Here is a 24,864-nt window from a genome sequence, read left to right as displayed (position 1 = left end):
CTGAGGAAGCTTGATTCAAAGGAAAATTAGGCTGTTGTCAAGGAACTCTTAAGATACTTCGTTCCAAATCAGCCGAATAGGAAGTGCAATTAAAGAAAGATGAAAGAACTTTGTTTCAGTCTGCTCTCCTGCCGCGGAGTAAATTCCATAATCGAAATAGTGTGGAGACTTTATTTGCTTTGTATCGAGAGCTTTTATAGAGAGGTATTTTAGGTGTCCAAGTGAAACCGCCTCACCGATTTCCGAGTCATAGGTCGGTCATGCACTTCAAATTTTATATTACTCATTCTGAGCTTCTAAATGGTACAGTCCACGTGCCGTTGTTCCAGAGTTCGCCTGTGAGACTAAGGAGTTGATTCCACTATGTGAAAATGGCGAAAAATAGTTACTACTTTACTAAAAATCATCAAGTTGTAACATTAGTGTTGTGTTGGTTTCTTTGTATAAACAGTGATAGAATATCGCTTCAACATTGATAGCAATATATAAAAAAAAACATCTTATCTTCGTTTCATTGTTATCTTCAAGAAGTTATATATGAGTGTGATTCTGATAAAATCTAACGTCTACAAAACCATCGTTGATTTAAAAGAGCTAAACTAGCTTCCTTACCGCTATTTGGATCTTCAATCACATCTGCATCTTTAACACAACCTTGTGCTCCAAATTTATGGCTGTAAAAAGTCGGTTTTGTCACTTCACTGCTGCAGTAACAAAAACATTTGCTGGCTGTACTTTTCTCATTGGCTTCTTGAAAGAGAAATCCTCGAAACAGCTCACAACTTGATGCATCGCAAGCTGAATTGTTTGGTAAGGATAACTCGAAGGAATCTCCGTGTTCTTTTGATCGGGTCACGCTCAAAAGTTTTGGGTTTAGGCCATCCACACTTGAAATACAAACCAAAAATAAAAGTCTCCAACAACTGACCGAACGAAGATTTTTCCTTGCCATATTTTCGGTAGGCACGAACCAGTTCACTTTGAAACCAAACTTCTTCAACCTTCCTTGATCTTTTGTATCGTTTCAAGATATAAATAAACATTTCGTTTTCAGTCCGTTTTTTTTTCTATGCGAATTATGACCACCGGAAACCAAGGGATAAGTTGAAATTCACACCCAAACCACATACCGTTTGTCTGACCTTCCGACCTTCATTAAAGTAATATGTTTCTTTACGTGGTATCGCAATATTAACTAAGTAACTGAGAATATAAAAGCACTTGATCTTGCGGGAAAGAATGTGCCTGGCTATTTCAAGAAAAAAGAAGTTAATTATTGTTCAACTTGTTACCTTATTACATGAAATTTTCTCGACACGTTAATTTCGCGATTTTGCGAAAATTTTGCATTTTGACTCACCTTAATTTCGCGTTTTTGAGTGAGACACACTCAAGGAGCCAGTAAATGGACAGTTTGAGGATTGTACAAAAGAGGTGCTACCTGGAGTAGAGACGGAAAGCAGTAGCGATGGAGAGGACCAGAACATTACCACAGAATAGCTCAAAATGATTGTTATAAACGTGTGTAATAAAGTCGCTGTTTTAGTTATTGACATAATGTGAGTTAATTAATTTTCGCGTCATGTTATTTTCGCGACATTTCATTTTCGCGTCACTTAAATTTCGTGATTTTTTTTAAATCGTGAAATTCGCGAAATTAACGTGTCGCGAAAAAATTTCATGTAATAAGCCCGTAATAAGGTACCTCTTTGTCGCAAAGCATTCCAAAGCGGGACATCCGGCAGCTTTTCCTCTTTTTCATTCACCACCTACTGATCCGCACGTATTTCTTTCTTATTTGGGATGGGCTGGGAATTTGTTTTATCACATTTTCTCTCAAATGCAGCGATGTTCAGATTTTTAAAGGACTGTTTAAAATTTCATCTAGAGCTATATAACCGTATTTAGTAAATTGTGTCAAGGTAAGTAACAGATATTTATGTCGGAACGTACTCTGCGAGCAGGGTCTCTTTCGATCTTCCGAGATAAGTCGGGAAGAGGAAAGCAGACTCTGCCAGCCGGCTCGACATTTCGTGTTGAGCATGCGTTAAAAATTCAAACCTTTCGGGAGTCAGTCACGCGTGACTATCAACCGCAAAACCAGGGATAGGGGATATTTTCGAACAACTCTGACAAACACACGACAATCAAGGAATAATTTCATTCTAAACTCAAGATAGTTCAAGTTTTTAAATTGCCATTTCAGTTTTTACTGAAAAAATTAATAGGTTTCTCAATTCTGGCAAACTAGTTTCTGTAACCGACATAGGGAGGAAATACTCACGGGAATTTAGACAGTTACAAATTGTCACGCTGTTGTAAATTTAAAAAATATTGATGACGCATGGCGATTGATCATGCGCACAAATAAAAAAAAAACAGGTTTGACAAGTCGAAACTGGACTGACTTATCCATTTCTTTTGGTGAGCGGCAAATCAAAGAATGTCGAGCCGAGTCTACTTTCCTCTTCCCGACTTATCTAGGAAGATCGAAAGAGACTCTGTTCGCAGAGTAGTCGTAACATAAACTACCGGTAGGAATATGTAGGCCTGAATCCTGTCAAGTTGCTGATATTTCTTCAGTCCGTTGGCTGGGCTTTAATTAATGAAATTTACGGACTCACTGTTTCATCTTTTTCGGGCAGTTTCGGATTTACCGTGCTACTTATTTGCACGAGAATAACATATCTTGTATTCTGACTCGTTCTTTGTAAAACTCCGCCGACTGCTATTAAACAAACTAAAGTGGTATATTCGGCAGTTACTTCCTTATGGCTTTTGTGCCACTTGCCGTTCAAAGTCCAATCTTAAAAGAGTTTTGTTATTGAGTTTTCTCGACCTTAGCGGGCACTTAATACTGAAGTATACTTGCTTCCTTCGCTAACCTTCAACTCGGTCAGATAACATTGAGTGGAACGTCTCGAATTGGCATCGGAAATATACTTCTGAATATCCCGTGAAAAAGTGCCTTCTCTTCGATTGAAAGCCCTCTGTTCTTCAACAGTCGCAGAAGCTAAACGATAATCGGGGGGTTAATTTGTTTCATCGTCGTGCATGTTCAATTTGATCTCTACCAATTGATAGGCATTCGAAGTTTATGGCCACTAGACTTATATCCGTACGAGGTCTCACAACTGGAGTGCGATCATCGCACAATGACGTTTCAGCGTTTCAATTCGGGAGCTTTAGCAAACACAACGGCAGCGGCAACGAGGACGTCATCTCAAAATATATATTCAGTTTGCGTTATTGCAATCACTTCGGGACTATTCCAAGATTTTAATGCGAGAAAGGTGTGGCAGTTCCTCAAGAATGAAACAGGTATGAAAGGCGCTTCGTTTAAGGGGAGAAAATGAAAATTTATATCTCCTGTGCTGACCTTCTTAATAAAACCTTATATTAGGTCATTTCACGTAGCTGTTTTGCCGACGATGGGAAAGAAATGGACAAAAAAAATTGCACGTGCAGAGCGTGCAAAGCTATTGTCACACGGTTTTCGCTAAATATGCAAATTTGTTACGTTCTCGTTGCCCGTCGCTGTCGTCGCAACCTCATTCCCAAGGTCTCTCTTACAAGTTCCTTTTTGGCTACGTCGTCACCGCGACGACATCATCTTTCGTGGTCTTTTTCTCATGACAAGAATCAGAGGGCATCCTCGGCTAAAGATGCGGTTATACTTATTCTACTGAACATCTTCGCAACAGTAACGGCCAATATTGAGTTTTCCGAGTATTTTTTATTATTATGGTTATTATTATTATTATTATTATTACTATTATTATTATTATTATTATTATTATTATTATTATTATTTATCATTACTAAAATCGTCGTACAGTGGAGTGCTACTGCCAAGTTTTATTAGTTTTCTATAGACGTTATTGAAAGGTAACGTAAGGTAACGTAAGGTAACGTAACGTAAACGTAAAGGTAACGTAACTGAAACGTAACGTAAAGGTAACGTAACTCAAGAGGAGACGAAATCAACGACAAAGGCGGTCTATTTCATGGTATGGCGGACACATGAGGTAGCGTCACTTTCGCTTTACGCCACTTCCGCTTTACGCCACTTCCGCTATGTTTTAGTGCTGAGCTTCACACAGAAACCAACACCAGTCACGCATTTTACTATTTTGTTAAGAACTTTTATGTATACAATATTTTGAGAAAAAATATACAGTTACCAGTACTTAGCCTAATCATTATATGATTAAGTCAATCCATACATTTGTCCAAATAGATTGACCTTAAAGTAAACGGCTGGCTGAAGAGCCTTCGCATCAAATGATGACTGAAATATTTCAATGCTGTGCAAGAAAAAAATTCCTTATCTAAAAATTGTCCTTGTCATTTTGGGTATTACAATTGGAAAGCAATCTCTATACACGGTGTTTCTTGAAGCTAACAATCTTTAGAGAAAGAAAACAATTAAAACGTGAAAACATTCAGAGCTATATTTACATTTCGTGGTAGGACCACCCATGGCAAATCCGGTGCCGGACCCAAGGCACCGACCCGTTTTAAACTCTTACAAGCGGGAGTTCCTACAAAAGATACGTAAACCCTTTATAAGTGACACCAACGTTTAAACCATAGATCATCAACATCTCAAGTACTGTATCACATTGACGTAAAAGAGTCTCTTGTGCAGTAAAAGGAGGTTTAGTTTGCATGAGTATTATTATTTAACAGTAGAGGGTATACTCGATATCACACTGGTGAGCGTTTCGTAACTTGAATAAGGTTTCCTAGTTTATCTTTTTTTATTTATTGTGACGTGACACTGGTTGCGACTTCCTTCAGTTGTTGGGATAGAATATTTCACATACTAGCTCACGTTAAATTTGTCGTAAAAAAAGACAAAGACATTTAACCATCTTCTATTTTTGATGTATAGAGCGTTTTCACATGACGTTACGGCGGCCATGTTGGTGTTCCAAAACAAAGAAATGGCGGCCATAATGGTGTACCAAACTAATCCTCCGGGAATTGAGCTCTATTTTTATGCAAGTACTTTCTTTTGTTTCAGTAATCCGATATGGCAGCTGGTTACGTGAGTGAAAACGCTCTATAGAATTACTTTTATTTCCCCACCAGCAGTGGAGTCAACAGAATGATGCTTCAAAATCCAAAACTCAAAGAATCAGGGTCTCTCTTTTCAACGACAAAGAAGGCAGAGAAGAGAGACCCTGGGAAGAGGGTTGAACGAACGTATGATTGCAACCTTCCGATTGGTAATTCAGACGCTCTCCCACTGAGCCTTTGGAGACTCAGGCGCAGCTACAGCTGCAATAGGCCATTGGGAAAATTAAAAGTTTTCTAGAAGTCAAAATATGCACCAATTTTGATCTGCATTCCTATGCTTTTTTTTTTCAGTGACATGACCCCAGCCCGAGTTGAAATCAATTCTCATTGTGCTACAAGACTTTTCTTTTCTCAGCATCAAATAACTTGCATGTGGTCCTCGTCGTAATCATATCGCCTGCTGTTTGGTGGCACGGATCCAACCTTCAAGATGCCCTGGTTTGGATTATGCCGTGGCTCATCGTAACCGTGAGTATAACCTACGGCTAAAAAAAAAAGAAAGGAAAAAACGTAATGAGATTTAAATTTGGAACCGAGCAAATGCTTAACTCCAGAAATGCAGCTAATCAGACGCAAGCTCGAAGCGTTCATTTACCTATTTATTTATTTCAGAGGTAGCAAAAAGAAAAAAAAAAAAAAAGAAAAAAAAAAGAGGTATCTTTTCTTCTACCTTCGCTGAACTGACGAGTACAGAAAAAGAGGCCTCTGCCATGGGTCGAAACTCATTTTGTTGAGCATGCGCGGCAGTTCCTTAGCGACCGAATCCTCACGTGATATTTCATTTTGTGTGGGCTCAATAGGCGTTATTCACGATAGCCGCCATGTTAGTTTTAAAATTGTCATGCAAATTAGCCATGTGTTATGCTGGGGGGCAAGCATTGGAAAAATGGAAAATTGCGGGAAATTGGCTCGTCGAAATATTGAAATAACATTGCTAAAAATCCATTTTAGTATTTAGAAATGAAGCACCTTTTATAATAATTTTGTATCTTTGGATTGCCTTTGACAGTTTGACTTTCTACTTCGTTAGCGGCTCATTTTTCACTAAAAACGTCGAAGTAACTTGTGTAATCATTCTATTTTGTTACTTAGGTGATGAACATTCAATGAACGTGAAACAAATTATATGTGTGGCTAAGATGTTCGTTAGAACCTCTCAAACTTGTGTTGTTTGCCCCCTCAGAAGTGTGTAGCCAATTTGCATGATAATAGCAAATCCAACATGGCGGCCATCGTGAATAAGGTCTATTAACAACAGCTGAATTACTTTAAAGGAACGATGAGTGGGACACAGCGGGCTCAAGCCACAGTGAGCAAACATACCATTAGGAATGCGGTTTCAAGAGTTCCGTCCGGTCCACGGTTGTGGATGGGCAGTCGGATCAAAGAGACTTTCGACCCATGGCAGAGGTCAGCCCAGCGATCGCAAAAAGATTAAAGACCTCTGCTAGCAGGGAACCTATTTATAGCATCGCAAAGTTAATTAATTTTAGAAATATGCAACCTGGTCCCCAGGGCCTTTCTCCTGCCGCCCTCCCCCACCTCGACGGAGAAATGCCCTGGGAATGAGGTTGACAAGTATGTTCAGAAATGCGAGTAACTAGATGCAATTCGTGATTATGATAAGCGTCACAAAGTGTCCCCTTGTTCTTCTCTCCAACTTCAACTTGGTATGGGTGGGCTTCCCAGCACAGTCACAAATGAGTCTATTTTTAGAATAACCGTTCCCGCGAAAATTAGTCGCCATGTCTCTGAAAAAAACATGGCGGAAGCAGTCACGCGTGATATTGCTTCTTCTGATTGGTTAAAATTGGCTGCTCTTTGTTTGTTTCGTGCGCAACGTTTACGAAAAATAAATCCATTTGTCTCTTAAGGTAATTCCCTTGAAATTGTTGTACTATTAAAAAATTTTGGAAACTTGGCATAATTAACATTCATGATATGAACATTTAAAAAATGCAAAAAAAAAATGGGGTCACCGTGCTTGTTTACCTGTCAGCAGGCTCTTAAAATGGGGTATTTTTACTGGTTACGCGTTAAAAATTCGAATCACCTTCATACAGAATTAAGTCTTGGTTACTTGAAAGACACACAATTTTATTTTGAAAATAAAGCCTCTTTTATTCACATAAGCAGTATTGCTTCCTTTACGCCGTTTTGATTGCCTGGTTGTGGGAATAGTTCACTCCTTGGGACAGTTCACAGTTCCGTGGTTAGCTTGAAGTCCTCGCCTTGGCCAAAATACACCCAGTACGGAACTGTTTTCCAAAAAAATTCATGTTCTACTATTAAACTTTTTTTCTTCTTCAAATATGTTTTTTATTAAACTGTTCTTAGCAAATGCCTGAAAAAAAAATCGGGAGTCGCCGTGCTCGTTTGAGAGAAAAGGAGCATTTATTTGGCTATTGGGCTTAGTTTGAGGGAAATCTCTTATGTTTTGTACGTGCACGTGCTCATGTGCGCTCGCTAATGACGCAAAAATCGTGCGCAGTAGGGATGCGCAATGCAATACTAAGGAATTACCTTAAGCTGATTCTCAATACCTTTCTGACTGACATTGTGTATCGGAAATTACATAACGATCACTCCTGAGGAACAAAAGGTTAACTTAAAAAGAGTATATCCATACCATTGGGTCCGTTCATAACAACATAGTCTTGCCGTCGTAAAATGTCTGTCTCTGGTTCGCTGTAAACATGTCCATCTGGTCGGCCTCTTACGTCACCCCTGAATGTGTGGGAAACGCTGTCCGGATAGGGATCTTCATCAACCACGTAATAAACTGGCACTGGTGTCGAAGTCATGGGCTTACCCTTCAGGATTTCTTCTGGACAGTCGTACGTGTCTGGGTCGTCCATAAAAGCTGTTGAAAACATAAAATTGAAGTTGTGAAAGCTGTCAGCAAGTTTAGTCTACACATTCCCACGCTTCGTGTATCTGTTAGTGAGAGTGCGAGCCCATCTTCGTGAACTGACTTCTGCGGAAATAGCAGGCAAGGTCACTCAACAATAATACTCAGCGCCATTGGGTACAGGCCAACACGTTTTTTATTCGCAGTTTTAGAGTTTTGTTCTAAAACTTACGGCTCGTGCAAAAGATTAAAGGGATTGAGAACCTTCCAAACCTTTTTGAAGCCAATTATGTCTGACTCGACGGTTCTAACGTATCAACTTGTATTCAGATATGCCAACTAGCTGTTTTGCGAAAGAGTTTTGAAGTCATGTGTACGTGAAATCAGGTGTGGATCAAATTGAAGATAAAAAATATATGGACCCTTTTCGAGTTCACTCTTAATTCTCGCATCAACTAATCGAAGCCAGTTTAAATGCAAAGTCTTCCTTAAAAAAAAAAAAAAAAACATTTCTTTTCATTTATATCAAAAGCAGAACCAATTTAGTCTCAATCAGTTTAGGACACCGACTTAACAGCCGTGCCGTCAAGTTGACTTTTACATACCCTCTGGATGCTTTCGGTCGTCGACTACAATTTGATCAGGATGAACTGCAAAATCACTGCAGTTCAATGCGTCCAAGTCCTTATGTTCCACGATTTGCCCTTCAAATAATGGATTCATGGTGACGATTTCTTCCCTGAGCGTAAGACCTGGATTCACGTGACCATTAAGGCTACTGCGCTTGCTCGACGGAGGCCTCGGTGGTGGATTAGAAGGATAGTGATCGGAATATAGTGATCCCCTTTTGAAGTCTGGGCCGAGGATGATTCCGTCCGAGCCTCTTCGGTACGTCAAGTTGTCTGAAAGAAAACAGACATGGAAAACCTCGGTTTGAGATCGATGTCTCGTTGCAGTCTATCCTTCTATCTCTATCGAGAATGTAAAAAAACAAAGTTAATTGAAAAATTTCCCTCGCTGGATCTCTAAATACTTGTAGATAAAGATACCAAGCTCTTTCTTGACGAACGTAGGTTTTGCGTGTAGGCTTAACGTCTTACTGTGGAGTAATTTTCGTCTGTACCATTGCAAGTCCGTACTCAGTGCATTTTAGTTTTCTTACTGACCCATGCTAGCTCCAGATCGCATACTGAATGATCCTATGGGCGCGAAATGGGCTGCGTCCGTGTACACTGGCATCGAATGTCGGCTCATCTGAAAAGAGCAGAAAAATAGTCGGCCGGTTAATCACTAAATCAAGTAATTAAGCAATCAACAAGTCATAGATATTTATGAGTTCACAGTAGATACACGAAAAAATTGTAAAATTTTACTGAATAATAAGTGGGTAATTGCACATTCGGAGGCCTTATGCGTCCCATGGCGCAAAAAGGACTGATGATGATGATGATGATGATGATGATGATGATGATGAAAAAAGTAAAAAAAGTTGACTTCCACCCTCCTCCGGACGGGATGTATACAGCAATATATTTCTGGTATCCATCTCTGCACCTGGGTGGGGAGAGACAGCGTAGCGCGCAAAGCTCCTTGTCTATAGAAACAACATGGTGACTGAGCTGAACCTCGAAACAGCGACCCTGGGGACTGGAGTCCGAAACGCTAAACACTACACCACCGTGCTTCCCTCGGCGAAGATGGTGTCGGTCAAATCCGGGCTCATGTTGAATCCTTTTTTACGTAGGTTAAATTGGTGATCTTCATTTTACCTAGGTTGAAAATGCACTCTACCTAGTTAAAAGCAGCTTTCAACCCCTCAAAAAGGACTATACATTCCCCTAGGCTCTGTCTTACGCACCACAACACATCTTCTTAATGTTTCGTATCATCTTATCGGTTTCGATCAATGGTTCTGTGTCTTCTTTTTCTTTTTTACATTTCATATTTCACCACTACACTACAACGACGAACATGTTCAACCTAACACAGTTCTTTTCATTATTTACTTTTGTATAATAAGTCAATTGATATCCATGTATTATAACCAAAACTAATCCTAACCTGAAACTTTTTTCTATAGGCTTAATTTAGGCTCCAAAAAAGTTCCTTCCATTCATCTTAGTGCGTATTCAACCTATATATAGGTAAAACGAGGATCACCAATTTAACCTATATAAAAACGGATTCAACCTGAGAACTGATTTTACCGGTAACAAAGAGACCGAACCTACTACAGCTCTCAACTTTCCCCGACATTTTGTCTTACGTAATAACAAAGCGAACAAAAATTGTTGTGTTCAATTCTATCGTTTATTCAACTTTACCTGTGAAATTGGACTTGAAATAGACCCTGCAAAATAAAGCGGACTTTTTGAACATCGATATTGTAAAAAAAAAAAAAAAACGACTTCGTATCAAATGGCCATCGGTTCCCTGATTTCATGGAGAACTGACAACTTACAACCATGCCACACTCCGAGAATTCGTTCATCAATTCAGCAATAGTCTCACGTTATCGCCACCGTTTTGGTGGTGTGAACAGAATAAGTCAGAATAAGTTGTTACCAATATGGTTTCGATGACCTCACATGCAAGTCAGTGATTCCCGGTCACACTGACACTTAAAGTCATTCCAGCATCACATGCAAAGAAAGTAGCAATTTGGAGATTGAAGTGATAGTTACTTACCTAATCCATCCAGACGACTATGTGGATGGCGATGTTTTCTGAAAAAGAAGAGATAAGATGGGTTTATTATTGCAAGAAACCCGAAACTTCTAAAATAATCTTTCGCCACTTCGGTTAACAGCGTATAAAAGTCTTGTTGAGGCGGTGTTTAGCTGTAAATTGCAAAACAGTCACTGAAATGCGGCAGGTTTTACGATTCGAGTACAACCAATCAAGTTCAGAGTCCGGCAAACACAACTGTGTGATGCAAGGTATTCGAAGAGTTATTTGGTATGTGGTGTTCATGCGATTGTTTACAGACTACACAGACAGAAAGCTATAATAAATTTTGAATTGAGGCAAGAAGGCTATTGGAAAAAAGCAATGTGTTTTGTTTCTCCATTGTCCTTTTATTAAAGTAGTGACCCGTAATGTTAGGAAGGGTACGCAGACCTCGAAATTATGCCAGTAAATAAACTCAATTATTCATTTTGAAGCTTTTTAAGAGGAAGGTAGCATTTTCAGCTGATTACTGACTCAAGCTGTATCCCATTGTCAACCATTGCATGCAACAAAGCAAAAAAGGCAGATATTGTAAACAACAAAAAATAGGCTATCGAGAAGATTGTTTTTCTGCTCTCGAAGCATAACTGGATCCAAAACTTGAAATTTCCGACTTAGAGCAATCATTATTTACAGAAATTTTTCAAACGCCAAAAAACGCCCGTTTAAGGAAGCACTTTTCATCAAGGAATTAAGTCCAATATTTAACCTGGATGGCGGCCTTAATCTACCCCCTGTTTCCTGCGCCCTAAAATGCAGTTTATGTGGTTCACAATCATATGTCCGTTTATGAAGTCAACCACCCGACTGATAAAGAGGTGTAGGGCCTATACAGTTAGGTTAAGGAATACGGTGTTAACCCCCCCCCCCCCCCCCCCCTACCATTCGAGTAACCAAACTGTAGCAAGGAATCATGGGAAGAATAAAGACACGAGGTTGTTGTTGTCTGCCATTTTAGAATGTGGGTGTGTTTTTAGTGCGAGTCTGAATCCATGCTTCCATCCGCTCAGTGTGCAACGGAGTCACCTCTTCATCAGTGGAGTGGTTGATCATCTATTCATCTATTGTTCATCTATTCTGTTTAAATACTGATTGCTCTGAGTCGGAATTTTTTGTATGAAACACTGTAGAGAACTTCATACTTGGGATTGCTGCTGCAGCGCCATGCGATAAGAATAATCAAGGCAACCAACAAGATGCCTCCAGCAACAGCTCCTGCGATAATATATGTGTTCTTCTTGCCTGATGTTCTGGACCCTGAATCGGCTCCCACATCAGTATTTTTGACACCTGACTCTGCATTCTATAACAATAAATACCGTTAGTTAATGGCAACAAAATACTCTGTGCTGGAAAAAAATGGATCAAGTTCGCTTTTATTGGGAACTTCTGGTGCAATGGGCTTGTCAGTCGACCTCACTAGGTTGAGTTTGTGGGTTGTCCACTCAGTTCTGGCAATGATCTTCTATTAAGGTTAAAAAAGATCAGGTTCTCTTGCATTGGAGGGCAGTGATGTAGCAGGGGATGAAGTTCTTGGTTGTCCACTATGTTCTGAGAAGTTTTTCTGCGGATACTCTTGTTTTCTCTTCCCCTCAATGTTTTATTTGATGATGCATTGTTTTAATTTGATTGAAGCGTCATAATTTTATTTCGATATTATTATCCAAATAATCCTTTTTTAAAGTGACCTACCCGCTGAGTCGTTCCGCCCACAGCCTCAGTAACCTAAGAAGAGATAGAACGACTTCATTATCATGCTGAATGAAACAAAAGTATGTACCTAGTTTTGAGATGAAGTTTTACGGAGGTTACGCCTCTCCTAATGCTTCTCCTTCCCTCTGGGATGAACTCCCTCTAAGGCTGAGGGCTCGTGAATCACTTTTTTAAAATCGAAATTAAAGACTGTTGAGTGGTTTTGCGATTTTTACACCCGGGTAGGGTCGTACCTCTTGTTGAACACTATATTTCATTGGCTGTATAGTGTTGTACTTCCTATTGTTTTCTGTGTTAAATCCATTATTATCTTTGTTCGTTCTATTGTTCTTTTGGCCGATGGTATTGATTTTAATGGTTCTGACGACGACGACGATGATGATGATGATGATGATGATGATGATGATGATGACGATGACAATAAAGACGATAAGATGATGGTGTGTTGATAATGATTATGATTATGTCGATGATGATGATGATGATGATGGCTTGCATCCGGTAATCAATGGTATTTAGGTCTCATACCTTGTCTGTTGGAGGCTTTGTTACTGTAGAAGTTTGCTTGGTTGTTGGTAGTGGAGGAAGCGTCGCTGTTGAGATTATTATATTACCTGCAGTTGGCTTTGGCAAAGTAGCCGAGGCCGTGGGACTTTGCTGAGGAAGAGGACCTTTAGAGAAAGAAAAACACAGGTCATATCAAACATGGATATCTTTTCGTTTGGACCTGCTCTTGATTGGTCTGGTTCAGTCAATGAATGCAAGCCTCATGAAACGTTGCAGTACTCGATCTCACTTGACTCATTTGAAACTCCATAAAATACGGATATTCAAGGATTTTTGCTGCTTCTTTCGAAATGACCTGCTTAGATACTTACCATCGTTTGCAATCTAGTACCCGGAGTCCTCGGGCTTTTTGGTCAGCGGGTGGGCACCTGGAAAGACTTTGGCGTGCTAAAATTCCCATGCAGTATTATGCGTTTATTATTTTTGTGATTTATATATTTCTGAGGTAGAAAAAACAAACAGCACTGAAACTAGTTTTAGATTTTGAATCTCCCTCCAAATTATGGGGTTTCCGAATTACTTACCGACTTCCTGTGGGACTGCATGGTTATGCAAGCGAGCAATCAAAAAAATAATTCCATTATCCCAGAGTCTTTTCGGGCGCTCACCCGCTGATCAAAAAGCGCAAGGACTCTGGGTACGAGATTGCATCGTTTGTGTTTAACAAGTTTTTTGACTTGTTGAGAGCACTCGGTTTTTGTTTGATATTTTTTCCTGGAACGTCAAAGGCCATTTACATGATTGTCGAAGATCCAGTTCATACGGTAGAAGAACTCGATTTTTCGAGAATGCCAGTCTCATGTTCAATATTATTGTATTTTTCTAAGATGTTATTTTTCCACTGTTCGCCGTATTTTTCTGTTGCTAATGACGTGAAAATTTTATCGATTTTACGAGGCAAACAAAAACCTATAATTGTGATTAGCATGTAGAGAAAACATCGTTCTTATGACTATGGCTGCATCGATCTTAAAGACTTAAGAATTAATAAATAAGTAAATCAAGTTATTAATTAATTAATTGGTACTGGTCAATTGATAAACAATAATAAGAGTTTGTTTTTCATTGGCCGTGTTTTCACGAGCGGTTTTTCAGGTCGCTTAGCGAGTGACAACCGAAAATTCCGTGAAAACCTTTCCTTTCCCAACTCGCTTAAAGTTAAGCGAGTCGGCAAATTGCAACAGAATTCGAACACGGCCATTGCAATTCCTCAGTAATTTTTAAACTGCCTATCGCGTTCATTCAAACAGTTCGCTTTTCAAAATAACCTTACATGTAACTCTTCCTTCCACCTTGAACATTGCACACGTGGAACTGTTGGTAGAAGCGTTGATGTCGTTTAGATCCCGACATTGCGCCGCAATCCGAAGAATACGACCTGTCTTGCTCGTCAAAAATGTTGTACCAGGTTTGGACTGGAAAAGAAATGAATGAAAAACCAGAAACGTGATGAGAGGAAGTTTTATTATTGTTTTTTTAGAATCCTGTATGAAACTCTTTTACCGTCTGTTCGCGGGGCAGCGAAATAGAACATTCTCAATAACTGAGCGAAATGACCGGTTTTATGAAACTGAAGAACAAAATAATCCTAATTAAAGTGTGATCCAGTGAATTAAACTGAGTGGAATGAAAATCTTGCCAAACCGCCCAACCACGTCAATCTACCAAATTGCAAGCTATTGGCGTTTGATGTGGTTAGAGCGGAATGAAAGGCACGTCTTGCGGGAGAGAAAAATATTTCGCATCGTACATGTCCACGTGACTTGCAAGCAAACGCTATCACGAGAAAAAGCTGGGAGGGGGGGGGGGGGGGGTCATTTAATTGCATTATGTGGCATGTTTCCTCAACAATCCCGTCAAAAAAATTTCTTTTTTTGTCTGTTTAGAATACTCACCCTGATTTGTAGACGGCTTATCGACCAACCCGGGGTCACCTCCAAGCTGTCTTTCGCTGATTGGTGTGATATCTCTTTCCAGGATCCGTCGCAGTCGAGGTACTGTAGATACAAGTTGCCGCCATATTGTAAGCTGCAAGTCTTATTTTCAGGCACCATGACAGTTCTTTGATTGATTCCAGTTGGTGGGAAAAATGTCAATAAGCCTTCTGTCGTCTCGCCAGCAAATAGTATGTCGCATCCTGTTGGCGAAGAAGATCATTAAATGTGATGTCAAGTATTATTCTCTAACAATGATGATGAACCAATTTAGCGGGTCGAATTCCCTAATTTTGTGGTATGCTTTCTCACCTGCTTATAATAATAATAATAATAATAATAATAATAATAATAATAATAATAATAATAATAATAATTATTATTATTATTATTATTATTATTATCATTATCATTATCATTATCATTATCATTATCACGACTCGCGGCCATTGCTCGCATGACTCGCAGGCATGGCTCGCACACTAGTACGACTCCTTGAGAAACGCAAAGGTGCAATTTCCGCGGCAAAGGCTTTCATTTCACGGAAACGATGCTATTTCTCCTTAATTGTCAACGCAAGGGCTGACGATGACGCCTTCCCACTCGTTTGCCGCTCGTAATAATTCCAAAGAACATCGCCTGGGTCATTGCTGGGCGATATTGTAATACGGTGGAGAGAATATCTTGAATGGACGTCGGCAGATCCTGTTGAATAAAACAACAGTAGAGCGGCCGTGTACCTTTTTGTTACTGCATCTTAAAAACCAAACGCGCACTTCATCACCCATCGTTTGCAATTACATTGCGCATTATTTTGCGGTACCTGTGGCTTCGGCTCAAAAGTCAAAACCTTAAGTAGGGGAGCAGCTCGAAGTAATGTCAAACATACTATCGCTTGTTTCTCGTGGAGTCAAACTTTCTCTTTAATACGTCATCTTTTTAAAATCACTTGCACCGACAATTTCTACTCTGAATAAAAATCTTTTTCCTGTTTCTTTGACGGGAATTAAAAATATGAACCTCCCATTGCGGATATTTAAAAATAACCAAGAAGGATTATTGGTTGTCTGAGTAGGTAGTCGCGTATTTGTTCCTCAATACATTTTTTTTTTCAAATTACTAAAGCAAGTTTCATTTTAAGCATAAGTGATAAATTGTTCGCTTAAATAGAAAACGATTCATTTAAACTAAAATGAGTTTTTTTGAGCATTAAGTTCCAATCACTTTGTTCACTTTCATTTATGACGACTATCATCGAGTGAAGAATTTCAATTATTACTGACCACAAATGCATCCGCCTTGTAAGCCTTGACGCCTTTCTTAACAAGCAAATAACTACATTGTGGGCTACGATGCTCTCTGTAAGTCAGTAGACAAGGTACAAGTTGTTTACCTTAGGGATGACTTTGAACCGGTCACAATACGATGACAAAAGGTGTGTATGCTGCCACACCGAATTCTTACCAATATATATTATTTTAAAGCGAAGCTATCCGCTATCGCACGATTTCCTGTGAGATTAAAAGACTCGGTGGCTTACGTATGTCTACTTCTAGAAATGTGTCATAGAGCCATTTGAACCAATTTAGGTGTATAATTCTCCTCGATGTTACACAAATGTACAAGAGCCGGATCTCGACAATGGGGCAGCAGTATATTTACTCCTTCTCATGACATTTGATGCTACTTTAAAGTAAAGAACATTGAACAAACAAACAAGCGAAAGCTCAGCTGCTGTTAGTTAGCCAGTGTTTGGCCGTCGAAAGACAAGTCTTGTAATAGTCATTTGACGTTCAATAGAAAACTAGTTGTAGGTTCTTAGTTTCCTCAGAATAGATTTGGACACAACTAAAATGTTGCGATTTCTTGAGTAAAAAGTTCACTTTTACCGGAAGTCAAGTTATAACCTAGGGAGAAAAATAGCCCTCAGATAATGGGGGCATATGCAGGGCCAATTTGGTTCCAAAAACATGGTCACAGCCTCATTATGCTGTTCAGTGAATAGTGTGTTGTTTCCACTGCTAACAGTTTTTGTTTTTAATTCTTGAAACTAAGGTGAACGGAGAGAAACCTCGAATCTAATATTTTCAAATCGCTGACCCGTTTTCTAAAGCTAGGCACCATTTTGTGAATTACACGAATACCGACTGCATATAATACATTGATTCAGAAGAGATTCGAAATGTAAAACGTGAGACTGGTGGATAATTGGCAAAATGACACATTCAAGTCCTTATAATAAATTTAAATTTCATAAATCAGCCTTGCCACCGAATTAGTACCTTGAAAACCTCAAAGCCAGACGATATCAAGAACAATGAAAGTTGTTAAAATTGGAAATAATTGCTATGAAAACATACAGTTTGAATGTATCGCGACTAAGCAGTTTGTATTTGTAACAATTCAAAAATGGATTTGCTAACCGTATAACGTGACTCCTAAGTTCGTGCTCTTTTTTTCTGCGTCAACACAACATATTTAGTTGCTGAACCGTGGTAACCGTAGATCCAGTTTTCAGAAATCGCTCAAACTTACAAATATGTTAAACCAGGTTACGATTGGCCAGGCTTTCAGAAAACGAAAATAAATGTGGTGCGTCCTTGTAGAAAAAAAGGGACAAACTTTTGAAACTCCTTGTATTATTTCCCCTACCTGACGTCTGACGAGCAAAAGCGACTGGAACGCAGGTGTTGTTAGGCTCGAAGAATGTGTTTTTTCCAGCAGATGTCACACATTGGCACCAGCATTTTGTGCCAACTAGCGGTACGGCGCTAAATTTGTTGCATTTAGGAAAGAATTTGTTTCCGTTTTTGGGACATTCATCAGAGGCTTCTAACAGAAGGAAGTCGTCGTCCGGTTGAATTGTCTCTCGGGCGAGTGTTATTTGCGTTCCTTGAACCATCAAGTATGAACCAGAGAAGAGCAAGACGAGAAGGCAAGAAAAAGCCATTCTTTGAAATCCAGTGCTTTGGCGGTCAAACAATTGAAGGATAATTCTGTCAAACACGGACTATTAAGGTCCCGATGGAATCAGACCGGAACGTTCTGTAATTATTGTGCTTTCTTAAGTACAAGTTTTGTCGATCTAGCCGTGAAGCTACACGAACTCGTCACTAGCGAAAAGGACGAAGGTCTCGTTTTCTCTCGCTGAATTACGTGTTGCGCTCGCCAAGTGTGCTACTTATTCTAAGGTATCCTCGTATCACGAAATCTTGACTGCCTAGGACAATATCACCTGAAAATATTGAATCAAAAGGATGCAATTACGGGGTTCTTTTGTCTAATTGGTTGTGGGACCCCTGTGGGCAGTGATGTGGTCACCACATAGCCAGGGAATATATTGCGATAGTCTTCATCATTTCGTCAAAACAGTTGACGAGCTGCAATGTGGAAGCTTATGTCTTCAGCGCCCAAATACTCTAGGACGTCATTTCCACGGAAACGAAACGAAGATTGGTAACTTCAAAGAAATTGCGAAGAAAATGTTACGAACATTGTGTCGACTTTTAACTTCCTAAATTAAGTTCAATATCCGCTTTAAATGATTCCGTGAGAATTTGGAATCATTGTTAAATTTCTCAAAAGAACAATTCCTCACCCCTTTGGAGTCCCTAATCGAAAAAGATATTAGTCAATCACAAAAACGCGAGAACGTTCGCAAAAATTAATATTTACACCTGTTACACGTAAGCAATTGTGAAAATTATTCATTGAGATCTATGATCCGACACGGAAGACTGTTCTCGCTGTCACTGAAAAATAACATTACTTCGGGACGTTTGAAAAGAACGCTCCATGCATCGTTTGTTTCACCGTAAAGAGAAGACGAGGAGACTTATTTCAACAGCACTCACATTTCCCAAGATTTTGTCCTCTTGACTCTTTAATGTTGAACTTTAATGCTTGCTGGTCTGTATACTCTAAGCGTTATTCCGAAACAATTTATAATGATCGTAAACAGGGACATCATAAAATCATTTGTTTTCGGAGACGAGGCCTTATGTTGTTAAGTTAGATTTAAACGCTACTTTCACAAAAATAAGTGGATTTTGGATTTTTTCATTGGGGTACAAGGATTAATCATAAAGTCACCGTGACTGGATTTCTTTAAATCTACAGTTTAAAAATAATTCATGAATAAAGTGTCAAAATGAGCACTGGTAATTGCTTTACTTATTCAATGATTTTTTTTCTTGAAGTGTCTTTTTTGTCTTCATCGATTCAATGTTTCCGTGCCATTAAATTAAAACGCGATTGCTTTAAACCACAACAAAAGAGACAACATTAGTTCCTCTCAAAAAAGTTTCTCTTTTGTTTTAAGTAATTCACTGCTGGAAATGACCTCACATTCAACTTGGTTAAATCTACCGGAACCTCCGCTTTACGTTCTTGAAATATGCGAGTCGTCCGTGCTTCGTTTACCTCAAAGTCGAACCTCTGTGGTTGAGCGAATAGGAAAAGGACATTGCGTAAGTCAACTAATGACTTTTGAGTCCTTGTAATTTCTGCAAGGCTATGAAGCCTTATTTTGGGACTAAGACGTGGAAAGGTTATTTGTGTCAGACATTGTTTCGTATAGTATTTATTATTAGAAAAGCTGGTAGAATATAAGTCTAAACTTTCATAACAAATTTACTATTCACAGTCCCTTTCTATATTGCTTCAATTTACAGTAATTATCACAGAAACAATGCTTGGCTATTATAGCTTTGTTCATCGTCTTTGTTTCTTAAAAGATCTAAATTGACGCATTTGAACGAACGCAAAGAATATCATTTAAATTCAAGATGTTTTCTTCGAGTCGTTTGCATTTTATCTAGGACATCTTTACAGCAATGTTACGAGAGCTGCGAAAATATGATATTGCTTCACAGTTTGTTATACGTGACAAGTTGCCTGCCAAATTATGAAGTACAATATTTGGACTTGTTGAGCAACTTTGTTCAGTTGTGTCAAATAATTTTGCACGCAATTCTTCACATTATCTGGACGAGGTTGCTGTGTCATGCAGCGATGACATCCACTTATCCTCGTATATTCCTGTACTTTTTTCTTGATATTTCAGCCAAATATTTTCACCAAATGAGGATGTATATCTCACCTCAAGAACGAAAATTCGTGCAACATACCTGCGCAAAGTTGTAAAATCGCGTCAATGATACCAACCAAATGACACTCGTTGAATGAAAGTTGCTGTTTACCCAGGACTGCGTTGCTGATATTGTTTTCGATTGAGCATTTCCATTTTCGTCAAACTCTTTGCACCCATGCCTGCATCAAGTAAGTTTTAAGACAGCAGAAGACAGTTGCACGAGGAGTTGACGAATTGCGCGTGTGTTGAATGCCTTTTTCCTATGTATGGGCACACCATTGCCCTGCAAATGAGACGTACGTTTTAAGATTAGCATGAACTCGAAACAAACTGGGGGCTTGGAACGAATGACTTGTTGTCTGAAGAGGATCGAAAAAAGCTTAAAGCACCTAGCCTTTAGCACGTTCATCGAAGTTTTGCTGCATTAAGTGCAGACATGAGACAATTATGAAATATATTCTGTAATTTAAGAGAGTTTGGTATGGCTTAAGGGACAGGTGTCCTTTCAATTTATACTTAGCTCTGTATGTCCATTTCTTGTTTGATTTATTTTTAAAAGGCTGCAACTTCTGACTTCCTTTTTGTCGGTCCAGTCGTCTTCTTATTTCATTAGGTTACTAATGCTATAGGACATTGGAGAAAAGAAAATTGCGAACATCGAAACACAGAGAAGTTGGGCGTGGAATACATGGAAAAAAATTAGTTTCTCCATTTGTGAAAAAAATCGAGCTGAAGTAGATATGTCTAGAAATACAAGAAATGAGATGCACGCGGATTTCAATAAGCGTCACGAAGTGTCCCTTTCTCTTCTCCCCAATAAGCCATTTCCGAGTTCGTGTCTGCCTCCTCTTCAAAGCGAGTCCAAGTGCGAAGTTTTTGTGATGGTAATTAGAGCGGTTTTCAATAGACCTTATTCACGATGGCCGCCATGTTGGATTTGCTATTATCATGCAAATTAGCTACACACTTCTTAGGGGGCAAACAACACAAGTTCGAGAGGTTATAACGAACACCTTAGCCACACAGATGATTTGTTTCTCGTTCATTGAATGTTTATCACCTAAGCAGTAAAATACAATCATTACACAAGTTACTTCGACGTTTTTTTAGTGAAAAATGAGCAGATAACGAAGTAGAAAGTCAAAATGTCAAAGGCAATCAAAAGATAAAAAAATTTTATAACCCAATTCTACATACTAAAATGGACTTTTTGCAATGTTATTCCAATATTTCATTGAGCCGATTTTCCGCAAATTGCTCTTATTTCAATGTTTGCCCCCAGCATAACGCATGGCTAATTTGCATGACAATATGAAAACCAACATGGCGGCTATCGTGAATAAGGCCTATTTAGTGTCGAAAGTAATTAGTGAATTCTCTATTTTCGAATTCCCCATAATGCACTTTGTTTGCCCCCCAAATTTTGCATAAATCATTGTTTTCAAATGCTCTTGGGAATATGCAGCGTCCCCAAGAGCATTTCAAAACAATACTTTATGCAAAATTTGGGGTGCAAACAAAGTGTATTATGGGGAATTCGAAAATAGAGAATTACTTTGGTTTAGAGCGGTTTTCAATTGAGTGTCGAAAGTAATTAGCGAATTGCTTTGGTTTTGCATTTACTTCACTCAGTGATTGGTTGAAAGTTCTCGCGCCATTTTCCCTACCAATCAGAAGTGAAACCAAAACCAATTGTGGCTTGCGCGTGCACATTTTCCCGCGCTTTGTGTCGGCTACGAGTAATTACTTCGAGTTTTGATTGGTTTACTGGATTGTCTTCGTCCTTTTTGATTGGCCAAAGTAATTACTTTGGTTTTGGTTTTACGACACTCAATTGAAAATCGCTCTATGATTACTTCACTCAGTGATTGGTTGAAAGTTTTCGTGCAATTTTTTCAACCAATCAGAAGTGCTTCGTTTTGGATATCAAAACTGGGCTTGCATTTCTGGGCATAAGTGAGTGGAAAAGCACCACTTTTCGTCGTCATTCACACCACTGATGACATCTGCCAATCATTTGCAGTGTGGCTACCAATTGAGCTAATTATATTAGCCACCTGAGGGATGGTCACTTTGTGAGCCTTCATGATGGCCCCGTTGAGGATAGCCTGCACACTGGTTCTCCGTGCGTCAAATGGCGCACCATCAACAACTGGGGAATCTTGAATCTCTGTAAATGTAAATGTAAATGTAAATGTAAATGTAAATGTAAATGTAAATGTGCGCTTTGTTGACCCCTCCCTACAAGGGCTTTTCACGATCAACCGGCTCAACGGGATGGGATCGAATCTTGTTGTTGACCGCGCGCCGTTGGACGCACGGAGAGCCTGTGTGCATTTTACTCAGAGGATAAAGATATCAGTGAAGTACACAAATTGGTGGATTCATTTATTAACAAAGGAAGGGGACCATTTTGATGTCCCAATTCTTTCCCCCCCCCACAACCGTGGAGTAGGCCATTTTCGAAATATCATTACTCAGCTTGATAGTGAGGCAGTGAGGACAAAAACAATTGATGGTTTTCATCTGACGTCACGGCGGCCATGTTGATGTACAGAACAATGCAGCCACATGTCTTTTGGGAATTTGACTCTATTATTATGCGAAACTTGTGGGGCCATTTTCTATTGTTTTGCACACCAACATGGCCGTCTCATCACGTGGATGCAAACCAAGAATTCTAATGCAAACATGAGCCATAATTTGCTATTGTTTTGTACTCCAATATGGCCGTCTTATCACGTGGATGCAAACCAAGAATAGCAACACGTTGGGATGAATGTGAAAAATATTTACATATCATCTCCTATCCTTTGCCATGGTCCTCTGAACCTATCTTTCAAGTTGAATTTTAATACATCGGAAAAAGGCTTACTGAACTATATTCATTTGCAGAGTTGTCATGGTTTATCCAGGTCCTTAACATAACTTGCAACGAAGGGGCAACAGACCTCCTACGAAGAAGGCTTGGTATAGGTGGTTTACAACCAATCTCTGGAGCCCCAGGTAAAGATGATGTACACTGTTTTTGTTTTATAGAGTATTTTCACGTGACGTCACGGCGGCCATGTTGGTTTACCTAAACAATAGAATGGCGGCCATGTTGGTGTACCCAAGTAATCCTCTGGGAATTGAGCTCTATTATCATGCAAACGTTTTCATTTGTTTCAGTGGAAAAACAAGGTTACTGATCACGCGAGTGAAAACACTTTATAGGAACCTTTTTTATAAGAATTCTGAACGTTGAGGCTGAGATTGACCAATATTTTAAGAACATTCCTCAGACGAGTGTAAGTTAAGAACGTTTTTAATTTGCTCATTTGTATTTTAAATGAAAGCATAAAATAAAGGTAAATAAATGTAAATTAACCGAAATACTTAAAGAGCATGTTTTGTCCAACATAACAATGGTTTTCTTATTGCATGATACACAACTCAGTTTGTAATAATGAGCAGTTCTTATTTATAATCGATCCGAAGTAACTTCTACACCATGAACGTAATCAGGTGAAAGTAAAGTCTGACGTAAATTTAAGAACATCTTAAAGAACATTTTCAACCTCATATCGCAAAAATATATAAGAACGTTCTGCCTCAGTTCCAAAATTAGACGTTCGTATAAAGCAAGTGTTTCATGCACAATTGCTGGTTTACGAACTAAAGGACCTTAGAAGGGATCTTTTGTTTTCGTCCACCAACATGGCGGCCATGACGTCACGTGAAAACAACTTAATCCCTGGATGAACCTTCGGTGTGCAAAATGTATTCTGATGTGCTTGGTTTTCCAAAAAAAACTTTGGTACTGCGTCGGTGGAAAGTGAAAAACGAAAATGTAGTGTTATGAAACTAGTTTCTTAGAGTACTTTGCGAGCTGACGTCTCGAGCGTTAGCCCGTCGTCACTGCGAATCTGCTGACAAAGCGCGAACGCTGACGGAGGGCGAACGCTCCGACAAAGATGGAACCCTCGCTGAGCTCACAGATCTTTCCAAAGGTGGTGTATTTTCCTTAATTAGTTAAACAACTCGTTTGATTAAGGTAAACCAGTATATTTTTGGAATTGTATTTTTTGCGTTGTGCTATTCTCGGATATTTTCCCACGCCTCCTCGGTTTATTTTTGTTTCAAAGTAGACAACTTAATCCTTTCAAACCAGACAAAAGCGCAGAAGATATGACATCTGTCTATCATTTGGATATTAATTGTTATATATTCTTACTGTACTCATCTTTATGCAAGACTAATTTACAATATCAAGAGCTAGTCTACCCCGGAGGATAAAACTCATTGGTTACACGCGTAACTGAAAAGTTGGGAAAAAGAGTGTCTGGATCTTAATAACGATGAATTGTATTTTTGCTCTTGCACACACGGAAAGCAGAAACTCGAATTTGGAGGTCCGTCGACCAAGCACGAAAATCTCACTCTAGGTATACTCACTTTCTTAGATGAAAGAAGGCACAGTGAACATTTTAAACGTTGCTGGCACTCAGAGCTTGTCGAAAATAGTGGTTCGAGGGAAAACCACACACTTATCATGCAAGTGGATTTTCAAAGAGTCTGTCTTTCCGTTTCGCTATAACAGCAGACAAACTCGTATTTTGACGGCAACTTTTCATCAATATCCTGAGGAGCCGGAAACTTAATCTTCCAGAATATTCTACCATTTTAGAGCCTCCTTATGTATTGTTACTTAATTAATTTAGTATTGTTCTTATTAACCTACGTTTATTGCATATTTTTCTTTTAGTTTTGTAGGTCAGTGAAGATTCATATGATCAACACTCAGAAGTCGATTTCGAGATAATTTCATATGGTGGCAGCCCAACGTGCAATAAACAGGATCTTTCATTCCATGCTGAGATATTTCTGTCCTCCTGTAAATAACTTCTTCT

The 24,864-nt window shown here is 39.1% G+C and overlaps 2 protein-coding genes and 1 long non-coding RNA gene across 6 annotated transcripts in view; 1 reads left to right on the top strand and 2 right to left on the bottom strand.

The window, feature by feature from the left end:
- LOC138011673 (uncharacterized) overlaps positions 1 to 1,059 on the bottom strand; it is a 12,858-nt gene extending 11,799 nt beyond the window's left edge. For all 3 annotated transcript variants that reach the window (XM_068858792.1, XM_068858791.1, XM_068858790.1), the window contains exon 1: positions 613 to 1,059. In XM_068858792.1, the coding sequence (XP_068714893.1) occupies positions 613 to 952 (340 nt within the window). In that variant the 5' untranslated portion in view covers positions 953 to 1,059. The remainder of the gene's footprint in view (positions 1 to 612) is intronic.
- Positions 1,060 to 3,716: 2,657 nt separating this feature from the next.
- On the bottom strand, positions 3,717 to 20,282 carry LOC138011668 (uncharacterized). 2 transcript variants are annotated; one of them, XM_068858787.1, is made up of 12 exons: positions 20,010 to 20,282; positions 14,842 to 15,083; positions 14,220 to 14,361; positions 12,908 to 13,050; positions 12,359 to 12,391; positions 11,809 to 11,969; positions 10,625 to 10,662; positions 10,261 to 10,286; positions 9,103 to 9,190; positions 8,542 to 8,838; positions 7,715 to 7,948; positions 3,717 to 5,570 (listed from the first exon to the last, which is right to left on the bottom strand). In XM_068858787.1, exons 2-12 carry the CDS (start codon positions 14,998 to 15,000, stop codon positions 5,443 to 5,445), a joined length of 1,449 nt encoding a protein of 482 aa, XP_068714888.1. In that variant the 5' UTR covers positions 15,001 to 15,083; positions 20,010 to 20,282; the 3' UTR covers positions 3,717 to 5,442. The 2 variants fall into 2 exon arrangements, with proteins under 2 accessions (XP_068714888.1, XP_068714887.1); XM_068858786.1 differs by lacking the exon at positions 20,010 to 20,282 and adding an exon at positions 17,533 to 18,085.
- Positions 15,681 to 24,844, top strand: LOC138011672 (uncharacterized). The gene is made up of 3 exons (XR_011124770.1): positions 15,681 to 16,315; positions 22,868 to 22,978; positions 24,720 to 24,844. It is a non-coding gene; the product is annotated as an uncharacterized lncRNA (long non-coding RNA).
- Positions 24,845 to 24,864: the final 20 nt, after the last annotated feature.

Source organism: Montipora foliosa, chromosome 7 (assembly GCF_036669935.1).
Source record: "Montipora foliosa isolate CH-2021 chromosome 7, ASM3666993v2, whole genome shotgun sequence".
Lineage (NCBI taxonomy): Eukaryota > Metazoa > Cnidaria > Anthozoa > Scleractinia > Acroporidae > Montipora > Montipora foliosa.
This window is presented reverse-complemented; position numbering and strand designations above follow the sequence as displayed.